The sequence below is a fragment of the Nannospalax galili genome, unplaced genomic scaffold, assembly GCF_000622305.1.
Source record: "Nannospalax galili isolate Female #2095 unplaced genomic scaffold, S.galili_v1.0 scaffold485, whole genome shotgun sequence".
Lineage (NCBI taxonomy): Eukaryota > Metazoa > Chordata > Mammalia > Rodentia > Spalacidae > Nannospalax > Nannospalax galili.
The window spans coordinates 3,689,543-3,711,554 of NW_008354534.1; the positions used below are offsets into that span (position 1 = coordinate 3,689,543).

Genomic DNA, 22,012 nt, shown 5'->3' on the forward strand with positions numbered 1-22,012 from the left:
AAACTTCACATTGAGAGGTGGAAGCTTACTGGGCAGACCACAAACTTCTAGACTCATAGAGATCAGACCTGATTTTTCTATAATCCATGGTAGGTATATATAAATACACATATGTGTGTATGTACACACACACACACACACACACACACACACACACACACACAGAGACCTCAAGGATAGACCATAAAAAGAAAGCACGTGGGCCAAAGATCCTGCATTCAATTCTATTGTTACATTTCAGTTTGTTTTGACTGGTAAACCTGGAAGTAAGTGGTTGGGAGGAGGAGAAAAGAAAGCATAGTTAACTCTGGAAACTTTTCAAAGCTTAAGAAAGCGTCCAAGACTCCACAGACTGTTTTATTCCCATCAGCTCAGGACTGCCCAATTCTTTCCACACTAAAAATACAACCAGATCTTTTTCACAACAAGAGCACCTTTTCTCCCTCAGGTTCATTTGAAACAATAGGTTAAATAATATTGAAATGGTCTGAACCTTGATTTGGCAGGTATACTTTACCAAACCCAGTTAGCACACACTGTCCTTCCCCAATGGAACCACTGGTTACTCACCCCTGCCAGTCCTAACCTTGCAGTCTATTTCAAGTATCAGTCCATGTTCACTAATTACAAACAAGAGAAAAATCAAGCACCATTCACTGCAGTTACTGGTACAAATGAGGGTTAAAAACTGAAGCCCAGGCAAGGGGCTGAGCTGTGAGAGCAAAAGGGACTCCCAAGGGCTTGACCATCAAGGGGTACAGATCAGGGACAGCAAAAGAGGAGAAAGGAAAAAGAGAGAAAGCAGACAATGAGTGAATCCAAACCTTGGAGGGCAGGTTTGGATGCCAAGTGGCCAAGCCTCCTGCCCATCTCCCATTACGAAGTTTAGATTTCTACACCTTGGTATATACACTTATTTGGTCCATTCCTGAAGGCGAAACAGTCATTAGATCTTTGGTGAGAGCATTGCTGTAGGTCTGTGCTTTTAATCTCTGATTAGACCTCTGCAGGCAAGCTTTTAAGACTAAGGCTTCTTTCAGTATGACGACGTTCAGACAGTTCCCGTGGGACCCACGGTGTGGAATGTGAGGATACCAGAGAAGTGCTCAGAGCCGCTGAGCCACCGGAGCTGCGAGCTGATGGTGAGACAAAACTGGTGTGTGAGCGGATGCCTCACTGTGAAATTATTTGAGCAGCAGTAAATGCATTGGTCTGGAGACTTGGGAAATAGGACAGAATCAAGGATGTAGATCCTCCATGGACAGAAAATAAAGCCTGTCTCTCAAAAGAACAACTATATTAACTGCCAGTTTAAAACTGTCCTTCTTTTGCAATCTAGATAACCCCAAATCATACAATGAGCATCCTTTAGTAAACTCATTACTTGAATAATAAAGAAATCACTGTTATATTAAATATTACGTTGTTATATTACCATGTATTACTGAAAGAAAAGTATTACTTGTCATAAGGAAGGGTAAATTATGGACTTGAACTTCCTACATGAGAAGAATCAAAGATAAGATAGCTATTTCAAACAAAATAACCATTTTTCTTCTTAATCTCAGGATACACAGTTAACAATCTAGTTGGTTCTATACCTATGCTCTGGGTAATTAAAGTATGTCTCCTGGCTAATAAAAAAAAATGAACCTAATAAGTTAAAACCAATACAATGACAAGAAATAACATGTGTGTACAATATGTTACTAACACACTGATAATTTTCAGAAGTGACTTCAAGAAAGTTCTATAAATCTTTCAAAACACAGTGATTTATTAAGCAAAAGGTCTGAATGGTTTGCACTACTAAATTTAGCTTTGATGTTGCTATGTCATGGGGAGATCTTTTGTTCTATGCTGAACTTAGCATCCTCTAGTCTGTCTTCCCACAGCTCAACACCATGTCATCACGCAGTCGATTTTCTGGACTGCACAGGAGAAATGCATGCGGGGTTCTTGCAGTCATTTCTGTTACTGATTTTATAATCCAGGAATAGAATTCATCAAATAATCCAACAGCGATTTATCTCCTTTTCTTCCCCCTATACAGGCATCTCATAAAACAAATATTCTCTAGGCATGGGATGAAATGGGGAAATGTGGTGGCCAGAGGAAAACCATTTCAGCAATGCGTTGTTAAACAAGTGCAAGCAATAAACTGAGCTTAAGCAGGAAAGGCGGTCAAAGAAATCTGAAAGTACTGACCTGAGAGTCAAGCTGGGTGGAGCGAGGGTGAGAGCGGCAGATTGGAGGGTTAAGCGAAAGGAGAGGGTTGCAAAAGAAAGGAAGGAGATGATTAGTTTTAAACACACAGCCAACAGATGTTATATTAGCAGGTTTTAGAACCAAACAAAGGGTAATAAAGCAACTTTTAGCTGACAGACCCCAAAAGCCCTGGGCACACACCATAAACTGTTATGTTGAATAGCACACATAAGAACCCCATATCAGCTCTCACACACACAATCACAGCAAGCACGATGTGAACCACAGGTGTCTTCCCTTCTCCCGTACAATGGTGTCATTTTTCCTTTTCTGAAGGAACGCTTATATAGAAAGTTCATATCTGTGTGCCTATAAAATTTCATTACTTGATAAACTGAAATGGAAATCACTAAGTACTAGGTCTGGCAGTAAGCACTGATGTCAGAGAGACTTTTATTTGAACCAGTAGGCTGGATGCTTATATCCTAAGAGACATTTTTCCTTCATCCCTATAAACCAAAAGGAGCTGAGCAATTTGGCTTTTGGTTCAAAGATTTTCAGTTTAATGCTTAGGGAGCACTGTGCCCAGCAGGGATCAAAGGCCCAGTGAGGAGGGCTGCTGGTGGGGTGCCACCTGCCGATCAGCCTTCCTGGCAAGCCTTAGCAACTTCCAAAGCTGAGAGTAATTCTTTTCCATTGTGAAAATGAGGTTCTGACTTTATCACTGAGAATATCCAGATGCTTGTTAATTTATTTGTACAAAAAGATTCTAACATGCCCTTCTATCAGTCAAAATAGTAGTCTCTAATGGGAAGTAAAAATTCTGAGAAAAGTTAATGATCATTTTCCAAACCATGAGAGGAATACACAATGAAGGTTCATTTTTAATAACTTGTAAAATGCCCTTTGCAAAAATAAAGTGGATATACAAAAATAACACTTTACCAACTATCTTCCAGAGATTCCCCCATCATTCCACACTATGATGTAGTTTTAAGGATGTCTCATCAATAGAAAAAAAAAAAAACTGGGTATGGTGGTGCATGCCTTTAACCCCAGTACTTGGAAGGCAGAGGTAGATGGATCTCTGTGAGACAGAGGTCAGTCTGATTTACAGAGAGTTCCAGGTCAACTGAAGCTACAGAGAGATCCTGTCTTAAAAAAAAAAAAAAAAAAAAAAAAACTGGGAATGGGGGGGCATGCCTTTAACCCCAGTACTTGGAAGGCAGAGGGAGATGGATCTCTGTGAGACCGAGGTCAGTCTGATTTACAGAGAGTTCCAGGTCAACTGAAGCTACAGAAAGAACCTGTCTTAAAAAAAAAAAAAAAAAAAAAGCAAAACAAATCTACCATGATAAAAAAGAGAAAATTCAAAAGTGAGAATGTTGATTTCACAATCCCTCATATTTGAGATCCTTCTGTTGAGTGTTTCAAGGTTACACATGTGCAACTGATCAAAAATGAGAGTGTAGCCAGGCCATGGTCATCGTGAGGACTACGGCAACATCAGTCCAGCTGCTGCTTCCAGTCCTTCTGGATCACAGGTAATTAAGGTGAGGTCTTTGGCCAAGCTGCAGAAAACCCTCAGCTGGAACAGCAAACCCATATTTAAGGTTTAGCTGCTTCTTCCAAGGGATCCTAGCTAGGAAGCTTCCTCAAAAGGTCGCTTTGATGCTGTTCAGGTACTTGCCACTTGTTTTAAAGAAATGTCTTCAAATGCATTACCAAACGTAAGTGGTAAAATTTCTCAGTCAGGAAAGAGAGTGTCTATCAAAACAAGCAGAGCTGCTACTGGGTTTCTTCCACATTCTATGAAACTCTTAGAACATATTATCATACTTTAAAAAGAATAAGAAAGTTTAAGTTTGCATTTCAAAAAGAGTCCTGAAAGGCATCAAGGAAATTATGTCAGCACATTATTGAGCAAATCAGAAGGGAAAATAATAGTTTCTTTCTCAACCTTAGATAAGGTTCTGTTAGGCACCGAAAATCATTTTTCAACGTCAGAATGTCTGATGGCATTAGCCCTCAGTCCAGATAATGACGTGGTACCTTGTCTTCCGTTCTGATGTTATGTCTTATGAGTAGAGCCCCCAGGGACCCCCCCTTCCTCTCCACAATCTGGAGGGATATAACTGAGGGCTCAATTTGGGTTGTCTCCATCCTCTGGAAAAACACCAGGATAAGCCCCAACAGATTTAAGATAATTACACCAAAGGTCACCCAACTGATTCCTTCCCATGGGTGGGATGCAAGAAGGCCAGTGGCAGTTGGTCCTGTTTGACAGACTCTATTAGCCTCTCTCTTTCCCTAGGCAGCTAAGGATAGCTTCTGAATTTCTAAAGAAAATTTGGAGACTTGGAGGAGCACCGACACAGAAATGTAACGCATTTCACTGCCTTGAAGGCTGAGTCAGCTGCTGAGCTGTTGTAGTCCACGTGACAGCTGACATTGGCGATAGATAAAGACCACAGCCTGATTTCGACCAACTCTCAGACCTGCTCCAAGCTCTTCTCTGTGTGGCTAGCTCCTCCAGGGCATCTGAGGCAGAAGCTTCCAACTGGAACATCAGCATCTAGCACAAGAGTGCATAGGGAGAGGTGCACACACGGGGGCGACGTAAGCACTCTGCATATGAGGCACCTTGAAAAGCAAAATCTCTAAGGGCTGATAAAAAAGCGTTTTCATGGTATCGAAGGGGTAAACTCAATGGAAATGCCATCCGTGTGCTATGTGAAATGTAGCCATTGTGACGAAAATTGAAAATAAAAAGATGACGAGAGTAGGAAGCAAACGCAAAGTGCCCTTTGGGCGAGGACAAGGCCAGCGTCAGGGATATCAGCGTTACACCTCACGTCAAACCTTCTGTTGCATATGACCGACATTCTGGAACATTTTAGAATATGAGCTGCTTCAAAAAGACAGCTTTTCACTGTTAGGTCACATTACAAGCCAGAGACCACAAACGCATTTCAAATTCAATATTTTGTTTTTTCAAAATCACAAAGTTAATTGCAAGCACTCTCAGTGACTCCAAAATGAAGATATATGCCATAATGCTAAGAAATCTTTAACTCCAAACATTATGAGGTATGAATTTCATCCTTTAAGTCAACAAATAGAGACACTGCCCAATGTGAAAAGGGCTGCCTGACATCAAGGAAGATGCTTTAGTGGGAATACACATGTAGCCCAGCTGATAATGCTTCAGAAAGGGAGGCCAAGGCTGCGCCCTCTTTTTCCCAAGAGGTTCCCCTCTGGATCTCCACTCCCTCCTCCTTAGGGGCCAGGGCTGGTCTGGGGCTCAGACATTTCCCAGACTGTGTTCTGCTGCTGGACCCAAGATGCAGGCAGGCAGAGACCTGGGACAGAGTCAAGCCCTAGCACATGTTTTATGAATTACAGTGCCTGGGAGGCATCAGCTTTAAGGAGAAGCAAATGCAGAGATAAAGAAAATGTGCAGAAAGTACATAAAGATAAATGCCTGTAAAATCACTGCTGTTTTAATGCTTTCCATATTGAAGAAATAAAACTGTGAATATTCTTGATGATTTAATGGCAACACAGTCCAGCTAAGACCTGTTTGTCCAACTAGATAATTAAGTCATTTATATGTAAATGTTTATAGTAGCTGATCCTGATTTTCAATTACAGTTCTCAGGGAACTGGTTTAGTAGAGAAAAATGCCTTCTGAACAAGCAGCGCATCACTTTTCCCTCATGAAACAATAAAGAAGAGGCAGGGCTCCTGTGTCCACAGTGCTGCTCAGGGAGGACGGGCTGACTCTGTGTGACTTCGGGACCACTGGACGAGCTTCTCCATCATGTCCCTGGGAAGGCATTGCTCTCAATGGCTCAGTCCTAGGTTAGAATTCCAGTTTTGATTATTAAGAGCTCTATAACCTGTGGAAAGTTACTGAATTTGTATAACTCATAGTTCCTCATATATAAAACAAAGACCATGGTTCTGTGCTATGGGTAAGATTAAATTATATACAACATGCAGGTCAAGTGCTCAGCAGAGCACCTGGCACACAATGATCATAAAATATGGAGACTTTATTAGTGTGGTTATAGTTGCTATTATTAATAATATCGGTGTTCTTATCTAGCACATCCTCCATAGAGCTCACTGCTTCTTAAAGAAGTAGTGGAGAAGACCATAAACCTCTATTATAGTTTCTCATCTTTCTTACCAAAAGACTAATCTCCAGAAGGTCATTCAACTTTTCAACATCTGTTTTTGAAACAACAAACAAGACATGGTAATAACTTCCTTGTGATCTCATGCTGTCTTTATTTAGAAAAACTAGTCCTGAAATATAATTCCAAAATAGCCCTGTAGATAGATATATCTAAAAACCAACAGTGTTCCGAGATTTTTAAGAACCAGCAGACTGACAGAACATTCCCACATTTTAAAATTAAAATCAAGCCCCTGAAGATTTATTTTGAATTTTTTATTACAATTTAAAATTTTGTTTTGTATGTGAGCACACGTGCATATGGATGGGGCCATTTATGTATCACAACACATGTGAGGAGGTGAGAGGAAAGGTTCCATCCTTCCACTCTGTGGGTCCCAGAGATTGAATTCAAGCCTAGAGGCAGACACCTTTAACCACTAAGCCACCTCACCAGCCTGCTGTTGAGATTTTAATTTGCACAGTCGCCTCGAGAAAAAAGTACTTTTTGCCTTATCTGCTAAAACTGATCACAATGAATCAAACTTTATCACAGTATCAAAAAAATGAATGCTAAGATTATTAAGAGAAATATTCATCAGTTTGGTTTTTGAATGTATCAAATGGTATGTTGAAAACTGCTGAAATTTTAGTATGAATAATCTATCTATTTAATGCAGAGCCAGTTAATACTGAGAATTCTTTGTTTTATCATTCAACAGGAACTAGGTAGACACAAAGCAGAATACATTTTAACAGTCTGTTAGGGATTCAGCTTTAAAGAGATCTCATGGCCACAGTGCTGGCACAGCCCCGATACAAAGTTTGAACCCGGGTCTTTCTTTTGCAGAAGCCCAGGATCTTTCTTGTAAGACCACAAAGTACTGCTCTGTATACGCCGTGGGGTCCTAGGGCCTCACAAGTGTCTCCATTCAAGCTGGCAACCATTCACTGATTTATTCAATATTGACTGATCTCCTCCATATGGCTTGAATCTAGAAAAGACAAATTCTGCCTTACTGGTGAACCAATGAGAAAGCCTCAGAGGTTGTGGAGGTACATAGGATTATCCAGAAAGTTCTTCCCTTACATGAAGCATAGGAAAAAGCATTCATAGCAAGCTTATTTTTGGAGACCACATTACATATGAATGTAATATGGCTATGATTTATCTGAAAATCTAAATACACTGGAAGCCTGACATAAACCTCATTGTTTCAGACAGAATTTGCTATTGCGTAGACCCTACTCAAGCATATTTAATTCCACTTACTTTCCAAGTACCGTAAGATCCTCTTAAAAGATAAACTTGAAGAATTTGTTGTGGTGTGCCAAAAGACATCCAAAAGATAGGAGCCCCATCCCTCTCCCCTTATCTTGAATGAAGAATTATCAACGCTATTTTTCCATATTCTTTTCTGCTCATGACAAACCTAAACTAAAAATGTTCATCTTTAATGGGAAAGAACTAAGATTTCAGACAGTCAAAGACCAAATATCTGCATGCTTCATTGGCATGAGTGCTAACTCACAGAGACCACGCAAGAAAGTCAAGCATTGTTTTCCCAGACACCGAAGAGGTACATGCTGCCTCAGATAATAAGCCAGTTGTCTTCTTAGCGTCCCACAGAAACACAACATCACCCTTCTCAGGCCATATTTTTCAGATATAACGTGTTTGAAATTTGCGATACGAGCAGGCGACAGTGCATTCCAAACCTACCACCACCCAAGGATGCACACCGAGTCGCTGGTATTCACTGTCCCCTGTCAGTTCACAGGGCGCTGAACTTACCTCTCGAGCTCTGCGATCTTCTTGTCTTTGTCATTCTTCTCATTCTCCACCTCTCTGAGGATCTCCAGCAACCTATCCACTTCTGCTTGGGCCTTGCCACACTCGTCGCGGTAGTAAGATGCATCCTTATCAAGCTGCTTCAGTCGGTCTGCAAACTCAGGGTTCATCCTGGAGTCATCTTCAATATTATGAGCCTTCAACATTACATTTTTAAAGAACAGAGTTAAGACAGTGATTTAGAACAATAGGTAGTGTAGTCACCAATGGCCCAGAAAGTAACTCTGGAGAGAAAATATCCAATAAGAATTATGGGTATTCTGTCAGCAGAGAGGGCAAAATGGAAAAAACACATATTTCAGCTACCCTAATGTTGATTTTAAAGTATATTACAGTTTCCCACAAGGAGGTTCTTCTATCCTTTATATTTTGTTACATGAAATTTCCCTTCTTTTGACTTTTCTTCCTGCTAAAATTAGAGGACGATGACTTTCTTCCTGTGCATTTTGCAAGAAAAATGAAGACAGTGGGATTCTTCAGGGACAATTTAGACCAAATGCCTCCATTCCCAATGTACAGATCTGAAAGCACACAGTAGTTAATTGTCTTCCCAAGGCCCTTCAAGGGCATATGTGGAGCTAAGTAGCAGGTAAGAGATTGAGTGACTGGTCATTGAGCACATTACCCTATGAGAAATATCAGCAGAGGAGGCACTCTGGAAGGAAGACTCTGAGGTGGGGAAGGGCTTTCTGGCTAACAGTCATACCCATAAATTCTTATTCTCTTGAACAGACTTAACCTTAACCATGAGGAGGATGAGCTGTTCATGAACAAGCACAGAGACGAGAATCTGCAAATACATGCAAGGGTAGGTAGCAGCTTTACACACGACAACAGACACGGTCGACGACAAGCAACAAAACTGTAGAATAGTTTGCAGCCAAAGTGTTTGTGGTTTTGTGTGTGTGTGTGTGTGTGTGTGTGTGTGTGTGTGTATGCACTATGGTTTATTTTTTCCCAAAATAAACTTTTGGCTGAAATATTCCCAGACAGATGGAAGTAACATTGCACTGCAATGTTTTACCTGCCCCTTGGTTCTCATTATCCCTAACTGACTTCTTCAAAGAGCAGGCAGAGAAAAAACAAGCATTTTAACAACAGTGCACATTCAACAGAGAAAGCTCAGAGAAGTCATACAGATATGTATCTAGAAAGAATTCATGTGTGAAATAATAAACCATTAACAACTGATCAAACTTTAGTTGTGCTTTCCTGCTAGGTGGCACACATGTTCACTGTGATTTTATACATGTTTTGTTTTTAATTTCAGGGAAAAAATAAGGCCAGCAAGCTATAGCTATTGTGGGGTTAAATGGATCATGCATGGTTAAAAAAAATTAATACTAATACTACTGTTAGAGGGTTGACAATCTTTGCAATGATTTAGTAGAAAAAAATCCAAAAATTAGTATACATAAAATAAATTTCTTACTCATGACAAAATCATTTTTAAAATGATATTTTTGCATGTAACATATTATTTAAGCATGAGGATAGAGAGGGAATAATTTGCTTTCGTGATCTTTATGAGTTCCTTGCCTAAGAAATACACTGAACTAGGAAAATAAACTTGCAAAAATATATCAATCGAACACACTGCCAGGAACTGGTTTACTCTCCTTTACCAATGTATCTCAAAAAGCATTTATTTTTATTTAGTGTGCACCCTGGGTTTCCTTGTAACATTTATTGAGCTTTTCAGTATTAATAAAAGAGAAACCTAAACCAATATGCATTTAGGAGTTTATTCTTGTGGTAGCTTTATTTTTATATAAAGTATTTACTATTTTAATAGCTTTTATAATTTAGAACAGGTAATTATTTTAAAAGACATATCTACCACTATTTGAGATAATACAGTCAATTCAAGACCTTTGTGACAAAGAGCATTAAAATACAGTTTTTAAACAGCTAAAATATTTTCTTATTAAGCTGTTTCCATTATTATTCTGCAGTAATAACATTTAATCAGATGAAAGCAGTCCATTGACATTTTCAAAGTGTCTAAACAATGACATTAAGACCTTAAAATATAATTAGTAAACTAAGTAATGAGTTGTTTAAAACATTCAAAACACATGAATAAACATATTTTAATTACCTGTTTCTGTCTAGACTTAAACTTCCTTTCCTACCTCTTAAAGATTCACAAAAGTTAGCAGATAGCCACTATAGTCTGTCTTGGATTTAGTATTCTTAGGCTTATTATTGCTATTATTTTAATAAGTGGGTACAGGATTCACAGTCATGAGACAGTAGTCCTAAATCTAGCCCTATGTCCTGTGTCTACAAGGAAATCAGCAGCTTTCTAAGGACAGTGAAAACTACAAAAAGGCAAACATCTGGAAGATCATATTCATGTTTTATTATTATTATCATTATTATTATTATTTTATAATACACATCCAAGAAATAGAACTTGTTATGCAGCTAGGTTAATAGGTTTGTTTAATTTTCATTGACACAGTCATTAAAGAAGTCTCTCTGGTAGGTTTACAAGAAAGTACAGTCTGTTCCTGTTAGTGATGCTAACCTCTGCCCTTTATTTGATGCCAAGGATGATAATCCAAGGTCAGTTTTCAACAGTGGGTGAAATCAGATGGATCTGTAGTCTTTTCTGCCCAATAAGTGAGTATGGATAAAGGACTCAGAAGATGTTTAGAAATCTAAGCAAAATGCCTGAATCTCAGCTATACCACTGATGACCTCATGGGATGGAAAAGTTACATTATTAAAGTCCACAGGAAAGATAATAGTTGGCTTGTGTCTGCCAGGGAAAACTTGGAAGTGATAATGATTCTTCCTTTTAACATTTATAGGCAGCCGCATGAATACCTGTGAGTCAAGTACACTCTCTCTATCCTCATAATAGTACCCACTGGTTTTAGGCAAAAGAATTTATATCAAACACTCTTCAATCTTGAAGATGTATTATTAGAAGAGCTTTTCAAAAGAGGTCTAAATATATCACTATAAAATTGTCAAATCCATAAGAAGCTTTAAGGAAGATTCATATAAAGACCTGAAGAAAACAAAATTTTAGATAAATGCTATATCCCAGTCAAAGAAGAGTGCAAAGACAACGATAGCCTCCCATGCTTGGTAAGACTGGTGAGTCCTCAGTCCACCGAAAGTACTAGAGGCAAAGTCCGCACAAATTTCATAAGCCTATCACAGATGAGTAGTTCTACTCAACATAAAATGCAACTTTTCAGAAGAAGTGCTGAATTGCTTAGCCCATAGAGAATGAGAATGCTATACTGAGATCCAGATATGGGGCAATACTGCGCGCACACACGCGCGTACACACACACAATTATAAGAGAAAATTGAGTTTTTAAAGCCAATTCTTCAGAATTTTAAGGCAGGAGAGGTAGGACTATTGTTGCCTTTTCAAATTATGACAAGAGTTCCTTAGCAACTTCTGACAGGGATCAAAGCAGGTATTAGATTTAAGCTAATGTGTCCTAGATACTATAGGAAAAGCACAGAAGGGTTTATTCCAATAAAGCACCATCAAAACAGACTCCTACCATGATGTCATTCTTACATGTTTAAGGTTTAAGCAGAAAATGGACAGCAATTATTTCCTCTTAAGGACCTGTCGGTGATCAAAGCTTCCCCAGGGAAGAGGAGCATGCCCTTCCATTCTCCCAAGGCACAACAACCACGTATTTTCATTAGACAGAAATCTAACTCTCTGAAAATACAGATCGTTACGATTCTTTTTCCCAGAATTTTTTTTATCATGAATATGGCCAAGAACATTCTACAATCCCTAAGTATTCACTATTTTGTTAATGGAGAGGTTTAACTTTTCTGGTTAAACAGGTCATTAAGGAACAAATCTAGACATCTAGTTCTGTCTCAAACTACTCTTGAAACTTTCAAAGCAACTCTCAAGTGTCTTGTAGAAAAAAAGAAAATTGGAAAAGGGTATTATAGAAATGTCAGAATTATATGTAGGGTCTGTAAGTTTTGGAGTCTCTAGATTGTGCCTTTGTATTTCTACACGTGAAGAATATCCCTAAACATGGGAATAACCAAAACAAAGTTGGACACTTCATGGAATGTGAGCCAGTCTCAACATTTTGTTGTGAACTGAATTTGAAAGCCTAGAAAAAGTATAAAGGGAATCTAGTTATGACTTGAGATGAGCCCTGTATATCTAATTGTCATCTTGGTGAAGGACATTAGAACTCTATCAGGAACAAAGCAAAATTTTAGATAAATGCTATATCCCAGTCAAAGAGGAATGGCTAACTCCAAAGTTGAGAGCTGACAGGTATCAAAATCACATATCACAAGTTTATTTGGACTTAATCTTATGAAGGTCAGACATTGATTATTTTCAGTGAAATACTAATCCGTCATTCCAGATGTCTAGAAAGGAAAGCATTAACTTCAGTCCAGAAATCTGCTCTGACACAGAGCAGAGAATATTCAATTATTATATAATGCCCCCCTTTGAAATGGGAGCTAACAATTTTAATTTAAAAAGTCATTTCCCTCACAATAAATAAATGATCAGCTGTAACCATAACGTACAAGCATAATGTCAGCTAATGAGTTTGGTGGGCTTTCATCCCTGCTGCTGCTGCTCTCCTTCAGCAGTATTTGATAAATGGATGCACTGTAAAAATATGATTCTCAGGTACGGTGTTCTGCTGGGGACGTGGCCATGGACGGTGCTTCAGCAAGCCTTTCGTATCATAATAGAATGGGCATGTAAACTATTTTATACACCGGACTTGATTTCAGTCTTCTAAAAGAAGCACAAACCACATAATTCTAAGTTATGAAAATATAAACTCATTAGCTTTCTGTGATGACAGAACTACAACATATTTTAAAACTTAAATTTCATTTCAAATAAAATAAATTAAGGACAGCATAATTACTGACCCTAAGTAATATACTTTTAAACTAATAATGATACATATTGGAATCTTATTTTCTTCATTTTAAAGGAAATCACTTGGCAGTTCCAACTAACTAAACTCAGAAGCAATTTGCCTGTTAGAAGTACACCAAAAAGAAATTATTTTTACAGATGAAGCAAATAGAATATAAATAAATATAAACAAATGTTCAAAATAATTTTTCCTGTCTTATTCACAGAAAAATCTCTCCATATTTTAGCACATGTTAAGACTTTCAAACAAAAATATAATTATCAATGCAATTCCTTTTAAGTCTGAAATTTTCTAAAATTATCAATATGGAGGATTGAGGGTATTATCCAGACGTTCTGAAACAATATATATCACTTTATATCATGTCATTTTGAATATTATTTTGAGTTCTGTTGACACTGAAAGCCTGTATCAATTATAGGGTATATGTTTGTGGATACGCATCTGCTTGTAAGTGCCATCTATTTGCCTTGAATTATATCTTAAATAGTTGTAATTTTCTACCATGCAACAGAATATTGATTTAAGAGTGAATCAAATAGTTTTCAGAAACACGTTTTAAAAAAACCCTAAGAAGAAATTGCTAAAGCTAGACACTGGCCATGAAAGCATTTATCACCCAGCTCACCATGGTCCTGGGATAGTACAGTCCTAAGATGACGTATAAATCAGAAAGACCACACTGAACATTAAGAAGATATTTTTTTTCTCTATGGAATGGAAATATGCTTGATCCTTTTTCTTGTAAGCCTGTAAGTAAAATGTGAGTCCTGTACAAAGTGAGGTCAAAAGTGATGAAATTTCAAATGGAGAGTGCTGGGTGGGAGGAAGACTCACAGGGAAAGATCAAAGGGGTCTCAAGTACACCCCTGCCAGCAGTAAGGAGATCTCAGTGCCTTCTAGCAATGTGTATATTATACAAAGCATGCAATAAGCAGGTCTAGAAGGCTAAAGATTTATTTTAAAATATTTGAAAAACTTCTGGACGCCATCTCCAAGAGCATTAAGGCTACAGCAAAGAAGGCTTAAATTTAAAATCAATGATAAAACTGTATTATTTATTCAAAATTAAGAACTAACAGAAGAAAAAGGATTCAAATGACGATAACCTGCACATATTTACTTTGACAAAACTCCTCCAGGAACAGACTGGTTGTTAAGCTGAAGAAAGGCTATTATTATGAAACGTAATAAGGATTCAAAGGCAAAATTTTAAGTCCCTAAGAAGTGGCATTAGAGTATCATTTAGCATAATGGAGTTATCTGCAGTAAAAGGAGAAAAAAGTAAAAGTTTTATTTGTATTCCAAGGGAGGTAAAAACCTGCAGGAAGACTTCAAGCAGAAGCCTTGTTCATCCTGACTAAGCACAGTCAGGTAAATTGTCTTGTGTGTTAAAAACAACCGTAGTAAAATTCATCAGAAAGTAAGGGTGGCCATTTTCAAATTAAACATACAAGAGTAAAAGTTTTCCAAGGTACCAATAACTGGTTAGAAAATAAAAGGAGAAATGTATCATTTGTAGTAACAGTTTAAAAATTAAATGTATAGAATGCTTTATAACAGCTTTAAAAATAAACATCAGAGACACATAATAGGAAGATGTCAAAACATGACTGTAGAAAACCACTAAAGCAAATTAAAGTCGTATCATGACTTAGCCAGTTCATGCTGCTCCAGGGCTTATATCAGGCCTGCTTAGCAAGTCAGAACTGGCACACTCATCCTGCTTTGGGACTACCTCCATTCATGCTGCCAGAGAGCTCTTGACTAGCCTGCCTGGAACCACTCCATTTCTCCAATAAAAAAATCAAAACGAAAAGCTAAAGCACAAACCAACTACTCATAACCGATCAGAGAGCAACCAAGCTACAACAACAGTAAAAACAGAACCAAACTTCAACTCAAACAAAGCAGGCTAGAATTTCATATCAGACACACAACCACCAAAGATGTCCATACGGCCAGATCACAACACAAAAACACAAATAATATGAAAAATGAAATAATGTTCCCATCAAATCCGACCAGGCCTATAGAAGTGTTCTATAATGAGAACTACCCAGAAGAAGCCTAGAACAAAGAACTTAAAGAACAATCATAAACACAATCAAAGAATTCAAGGATTTCAAAGAACAAACAGCAAACAACTCAAAGAGGATGTAAAGTTCTGACTGAAGCTTGAGAAAATAGAAATATCCTACCATGTGAAATGACAAAGACAATTCAGGATTTGAAAACTGAATTCATGAAAGAGATAGAAATATTGAAGAAAAGTCAAGCTGGAATGAAGATGGAACTGAAAAACTCAGCAAGCCTATTTGAAATGACAGGAAACAGCCTTCCCAGCTGAATGAAGGAAACAAAAAATAGAAGATAAATTTGGAGAATTGGGCTGCTTGAGCAAAGAGCATGAAAAAAAATTTAAGACAGAAATGGAAGAATATGAAAGAAATGTGGGACACTATGAAAAGACCAAATGTATACATTATAGGCATAGAAGAAGGAAAAGAATCTCAAGCCAATGGCATTGACCAGGTTTTCAATGCAATCATTGAAGAAAACTTCCCTAAATTAAGGAAAGACATAGCCATACAGATACAAGAAGTACACAGAACACCAAATTGACAGGACCAGAACAGAAACTCCCCATGGTATATCACAGTAAAAAACACTAAATGTACAGAACAAAGAGAAGCTACTGAAAGCTGCTAGAGGAAAAACAAGTTACATATAAAGGAAACCCATTAGAATTACAGCTGATTTTTCAATGCAAACTATAAAAGCCAGAAGATCCCGGAGCACAGTATTCCAAGGTCTAAATGGTCATAGATGCCAACCCAGAATACTTTACCCAGCAAAACTGTCTACCATAGTCAAAGGAAAAAGAAAAATCTTCCATTATACAAATACTGAAAAATTCATGTCCACCAAACCAGTCCTACAGAGAATACACAAAGTAATACAAAGGACCAAAGAAAGGAACGACGGTACCAAAGAGGCTACAGGAAGACAAATGAAGGTATAATTGCAGAATAAAATAGGACTAAGAACACAAACAGGAAAAAAATGGCAATAACCAATACACATCTTTCAGTAACTTTAATTATCAATGGCCTCAATTCCCCAGCTAAAAGACACAGGGTAATTGAATGGATTAAGAAATCATGATGCACACCAAAATCAGCTTCTCTCCTACTTATAATCAATCAGCTAATCAATGGGTCCGAGCAGACTGTGTGTGCTCTGCGTTATCTGCAGAGCTAGGTGGGGTCACCAGAGAACACAAAGCGCACACATTATCAATTGGATGTTCGGGGCTATGCTCACAGCATTGAAAAGGGGAAGGAAAGGAAAAATGACTCAACAACAGCTTCATGAGAGGAAAGCACCCAACACTTTTCATTCAGCATCTCTGAGTGTCACATATGGTAGCATTTCTTCTTTAAAATGTGACAAATTATGTTCTCTTTGAGTAAATCCCTTAAATATTTAAAAAATTCATATGAAAAATGAAATTCATTTTGTTGTTGTTGTTGTCTACAAAACACTCATTTCACCTTCAAGGACAGGCACCACCTTAGGGTGAAAGGCAGGAAAAAAATTCCAAGCAAATGACACTAAAAAACAAGTAGGCATTACTATTCTACTATTTGACAAAATAGACTTCAAACTAAAATTAATAAGAAGAGATAAAGAAGGTCACTTCATTCTAATCCAGGAAATAATCAACAAAGAACACACTACAATCATAAACCTATATGCACCAATATGCACCCAATTTCATAAAAAGAATACTACTGGACTTTAAGACACAAATTAGCCCCAACTCAGTAATAGTAGTGACTTCAACACCCTGCTTTCTCCAACAGACAAGTCATCTGGACAAAGAATAAACAGAAAAACAACTGAGTTAAATGGCAACCCATGACTATTGGGAGAGAGAGAGCTAGTTTTCATTGTTGTTGTTGTTGTTACTGTTGTTTTAAGGATGTGATGCTAGATAGGCTAACCAGGCTGAAGCAGATGGACACACACCAAATTCCATTTATGGACACAAAATTGACTCGATAGGCCTTAATATACATGATAGAGTACATGGAGCCCAGCAGTTGCTGGGGTGGGCTACAAGAGGCGTGCAGAAAGGGGAAGGAGTCTAAATATGATCAAAATATATTGTATGAAATTTTCAAAAATTTAAGATAAGTGTGAAGGAAAAATTTTGTATCATGTTTAAGAATGATAAGAAATAGTGATTTTTAATTGACAAAACTGACCCTGAAATTAGTCTCGAAGTATAAAAATGAAAGACTAAGAATCTTCAAATAAGACAAAACTAAAAGCAGAAAGAATCAACTAGAACATGTTTAACGAGATGTTTGAAAATGTTATAAAGCCACAAGAGCTAAAATTCTGACCTAACAAACAAGAAATGTTGATAAACTTGAACTTAAGCTCAGAAACTAATACTTTCTTCCCTCTGTGGGTTTAGTATACAATACAGTGGTATCAAATGAGAGAATTATTTGAGAAGCAATAAAAATTAGCTGATAATTTAGAAAAATATAGTTCACACATTAGCATTGATCAAAATGTAGACGAATAAAAGTTATATTGATTTAAAAAGTAACATAAAAATTTAAATATATGAGTGTGAAATTAGAGAAGTCATTCAAAGATTAAAGGCAAAGAGGAAATTTTAAAGAGAAACACTGGTCCATAATCCTAAAACAAGTCTCTCTACATAAAAAGTTTTTCAATTAAATAAAACTGTCACAAATATGATAAAAAGTTGTTTATAAAGTAGTGAATAACTCACACAAACCAGTCAACAAACAAGTAAGCTTAAAGGCAAGGGCTTAAATGGCCTAAGAAAATAATTTTCAAAAAGAAAACATACTGAGCTAGTAATGTTTTCAAACTTGAAACTCATTAGCAATAAAAAGAAAAAAATTTAAAAGGAAAAAAAATCCACCTAAGCATTTTTCAAAGTCACGTAAAATGACTTTTCAATGGGGCCGGGGTGCACATGAAGGTCACATGGTCACACTTAATCAGTGCTGGAAGAACTGTTTTGGCAAAATGTCTCTAAAATGCAACATAGTAACAATTATTGGGGAGCTCATTAATATCAAACTCATTGGTCCAGAAATTCATTCAATGAAAGAGAGAAGGGGGAGGAGAAAGGAGGGAAAGAAAGGGGGAAATAGAAGGAGAGATGGGGGGAAGAGATCAATATGGATGTTCATAACGATTTTACTTCTACTGCTCGCAAAAAAATGGCAGCATGGTGATCAAAATTAGTGTAATAAACAAACTAGAAAGTATACAACTCTTAAGGGTATTCTTGAATCATTATACGAAAAAATTCTAATGATCTACAGTTAAAAAAAGATAAACATTTTGACACACTTGGTGTAAAGGAATGGAATGTTAGGCAAGGAAAAAGGAAAAGAGAGAGAGAGAGAGAGAGAGAGAGAGAGAGCAGGGAGAAAAGAAAGGGAGAGAAGACTAAGAGCCTCCATGCAAAGGTACCTAGTGAGGACACCCCGGTCTGCCTCCCACCCCTGTACCCACCCCCACTGTGTCTGCAGTGAGTGCTCATATTGCTCTTTTTATCTTCTATCCTTCTTTACTCTTGCAGACTTAATACTGCGGCCATATATTACTTTTATAACGAGGAAAAACACAGTCATTTTTTAAAGACTATTAAGGATTAAAAAAACACTCAAGCCGCATCCCTATCAGGCCAAGGAAGAACTGGATCCTGAGAATATCTTCAGACAGAGGGAGTTAAAGTAAGGAGAGCTGGCTATATTCCCAGGATGCCAAACCCGTTGGTTAGCTTAATTAACATGGGAGGAATGTCAGTGTAAGTCTTTTGAATTAGTCACTGCAAAGACTGAAAAGTTCCAAACAATAGTGGGGACCTGGCACTGTGCTGAGGTGAAGGGAAGTTGAGGATGCCACGGTACTGAGTCATTTCTTTGGTCCTACCTATTCTCACAGAGATCCGGAACTCAAACTACTGTCCTGGTAAATTTCTGCAGCTGCAGGAAGAGAGCAGTTCCCGTCTACACCCCAAACACTGCACACTCCAGCTCTCTTCCGGTTGCTAACTGGTAACTATGAATAAATTTTAGGGGAATTACTCTACAACCTTTTTTAGAAACTTTCATAAGAAAATGTGTGCCTTTTACCAGGGTGAGTTTTCAAGCCTGAAGCATTTCAGTTTTATCCGTGTTTCTTCACCTCTCTACTGTCTTGAACCTGCCTATTAAGACTTCCACTCAGAGGCTACAGGAAAGAACCCTTGGATTTTTTTTTTTTTAATTTTTTCTGCTCTGCTAAAATCCATTTGGGGGATGCTCCAACAGGGCTTTAGGAATTGTTTCCAAAGGTATTTTTTGGGAAGAACGAAAGGTAGAGGCTGAATCTAATTAAGAATACCCAAGCATCTTGTACATCACCCTGTACCCACGTGGGGTGTGGTTTAACAAATAAAAATTCGTTGACTAAATTGCTTCCTTTATCCATGCCATCCTTTTTCCAATGATAGGAATTTATAAGTAGGAGATAATTGGGGAGCATCATTGAACACCCCACATCTGCCAAGAGATACTATGTTCTAGTGGCCTTCATGTAATTACCTTCCAGTAAGCCACCTGAGTGACAAAACGGAAAAGCCTTTCCTTTTGAATAAACTAAAGAAGCAAATAAATGTTTCATATGAATGCACACATGTCATTAGGACAAAGAAATAGTGGTGGGGTCTGGACTGTTTTACTAATATTTGAACTAGTTACCTGCTTTGGGGACTTCATTAAACTAAAATCAGAATTGCTACTATCTGTTATTAAGAAACTGTTATGGTTATGTTCTGTCCTAGGGCCAATGACATGCTTTTAACTCTCATATTGCTGTTAAACATTTATCCTTCTCAAAGAGCGTGGCCTTCCTTTTAAAGCTAAACCCAGCCTGACATGGAGTTCATGGGTTGAGCACATACCTGAGCTGCTGGCTATTTTGCAAAGCTCTATCTTTGGCACAGGTAAGCCGGTGTTTGAAGGATCTAACAAACGATTCCATGAACCTGGATCTACTGCTGAATTTTGGTTTTCTACAGCTTGAAGTTTGAAGTTAGAAAGGAGGGACTATCAGAGCTGGCAATATTTCCTTAACCTCTTAATTTTTAAATTTCAAAGAAATGGCATTGGCCTCATGTGGGTCATTTCATTTGACAGAGTGGAAATAGGAAGAAGAGCCTGATCAGAGTTTCAAGACCTCCCCAGTGTGGCATTCTGTGACACGGGGCTCAGTGGATCCTCATGCTTTGATATGTTACAGCGGGAACTTTCAGAAATGACTTACTGGATTGTACATCTGATTGAACAACTGTTCGGCCTGCTACATTGCAAAGGTGGGGAGTCATTGCAGCACAGATAGGGAAAGAAGGAAAGATCCAGAGAAACAGCATTAGCTCAGCAAATCCAGTGCATTTGCACAGACGAGCTGGTCGTTAAAAAGGGGAAAAAAATCAGTTTCTAAACATTCCACAGTGAACGTGAGAGGCTCTTGGGAAATACAAATGTTGACTTTGGCTCCAAAAAAATGAATAGCTAGAATAAGAAATTTAAGGTTTGTGTTACTTTCCCTTTCTCAAGTTAAATAACCCATGAAATAAAGAAAGCTGTCCATTTTTGATGATGCATGAAGTGCTGGCCTCCAGCAATGAATCAGAAGAGGTACTTCTGGCCAAGCCCACAATTTATTACCTGAACTTCAAAGATGGTAATAATAAAAGATTAATTAAATCTTATCATTGAATTTATAGCTCTTCTTTGATAGTAACATAAGCCTGAATTTTCTATTTGGCATCTAGCTTCATAACTATAGATTAGTAAGCAGCAGGTTAGCAGTAATGAAGTGTCAGGAAGCAAGGCAGTATCATATTGACTTAAATGGAAAAAGAAAGTATTGGAATCTGTAGAAAGACTAAAGGTCCCACAATACAGGATTGTCCACTACAAGTTTCCACTGTTTGTTCTAAATCTATTTTGAAAAAATAAATTTTCAAAGATAGTCTATTATGCTTCCAAATAATGGTGTCCTGTCAATTTTCTGTGAAGATTCAAATGCACTGAATACTACGTTTAAATAGTACTCTCAAGTCAACTTTGTTAAATGCATACACATTAATTTGGGGCTCAACATCAAGGTGGAGAAAGTAAAGAAACTGTAGAAACTATTACTTTAAGCTGAGACATGCCTTTTGAGAGCCAGAACATCTCTTCCTTCAACTTGGGTAAATGGTGACTGTAATATTTTTTAAAAAACCTTAATCAAGCATGGTATTAATTTGAAAATTACTGAAGTGATTAAATCACAACATTTTGAATTCTGTGCCTTCTCAATGGACTCCTAAAGAGTCAATTAACCTCTAAAGCTTGAACCTCAAAAACTCTTTGAAGAGATAATATGGTCCACACATGAATAATCAAGTTCTTTTCAATCTCTGGATAACTAACATTGGTGAATGGACTTAATTATGATGCACAATTATAACTAGTAGTTATGCATTATGTGATTAGTGCTGTTTAATGGACTCACTAATAGCCAGAGGAATTTCTTCACATAGGAACATTTTTCTGTCAGTTTTAAGAGATGGGGGTAGAATGCATAGAATTCTGTTTCTGTCTAGAAGCACTTTTATCACAAAATATTTGAAGATATCTTTAATTTTTATAATAAAGTGTTAAAAGTATGTGAACTTCTCCACAAACGTCTACGTAAAAAAAAAAAAAGTAGCTCAGGACAGTGGGACATTGTTTATAAGACAAAAACAACTTAAAAATC

At 37.5% G+C, this 22,012-nt stretch overlaps 1 protein-coding gene across 17 annotated transcripts in view; it reads right to left on the minus strand.

Annotated features, from left to right (window-relative positions):
* The window catches only part of Erc2 (ELKS/RAB6-interacting/CAST family member 2), a 1,070,830-nt gene that overhangs the window by 475,691 nt on the left and 573,127 nt on the right, over positions 1 to 22,012 (minus strand). For 9 of the 17 annotated variants that reach the window (XR_003846883.1, XR_003846882.1, XM_008851844.3 and 6 more), the window contains exons 11-13: positions 20,528 to 20,563; positions 8,187 to 8,380; positions 2,209 to 2,220 (exon numbers count right to left, since the gene is read on the minus strand). Coding sequence is in view for 14 of the 17 variants with exons in the window: in XM_008851844.3 (XP_008850066.1) it covers positions 2,209 to 2,220; positions 8,187 to 8,380; positions 20,528 to 20,563 (242 nt within the window). In the remaining 3 variants the exon portion in view is untranslated. The remainder of the gene's footprint in view (positions 1 to 2,208; positions 2,221 to 8,186; positions 8,381 to 20,527; positions 20,564 to 22,012) is intronic. The other 8 variants (XR_001872873.2, XM_008851845.3, XM_008851850.3 and 5 more) reach the window with 3 other exon arrangements.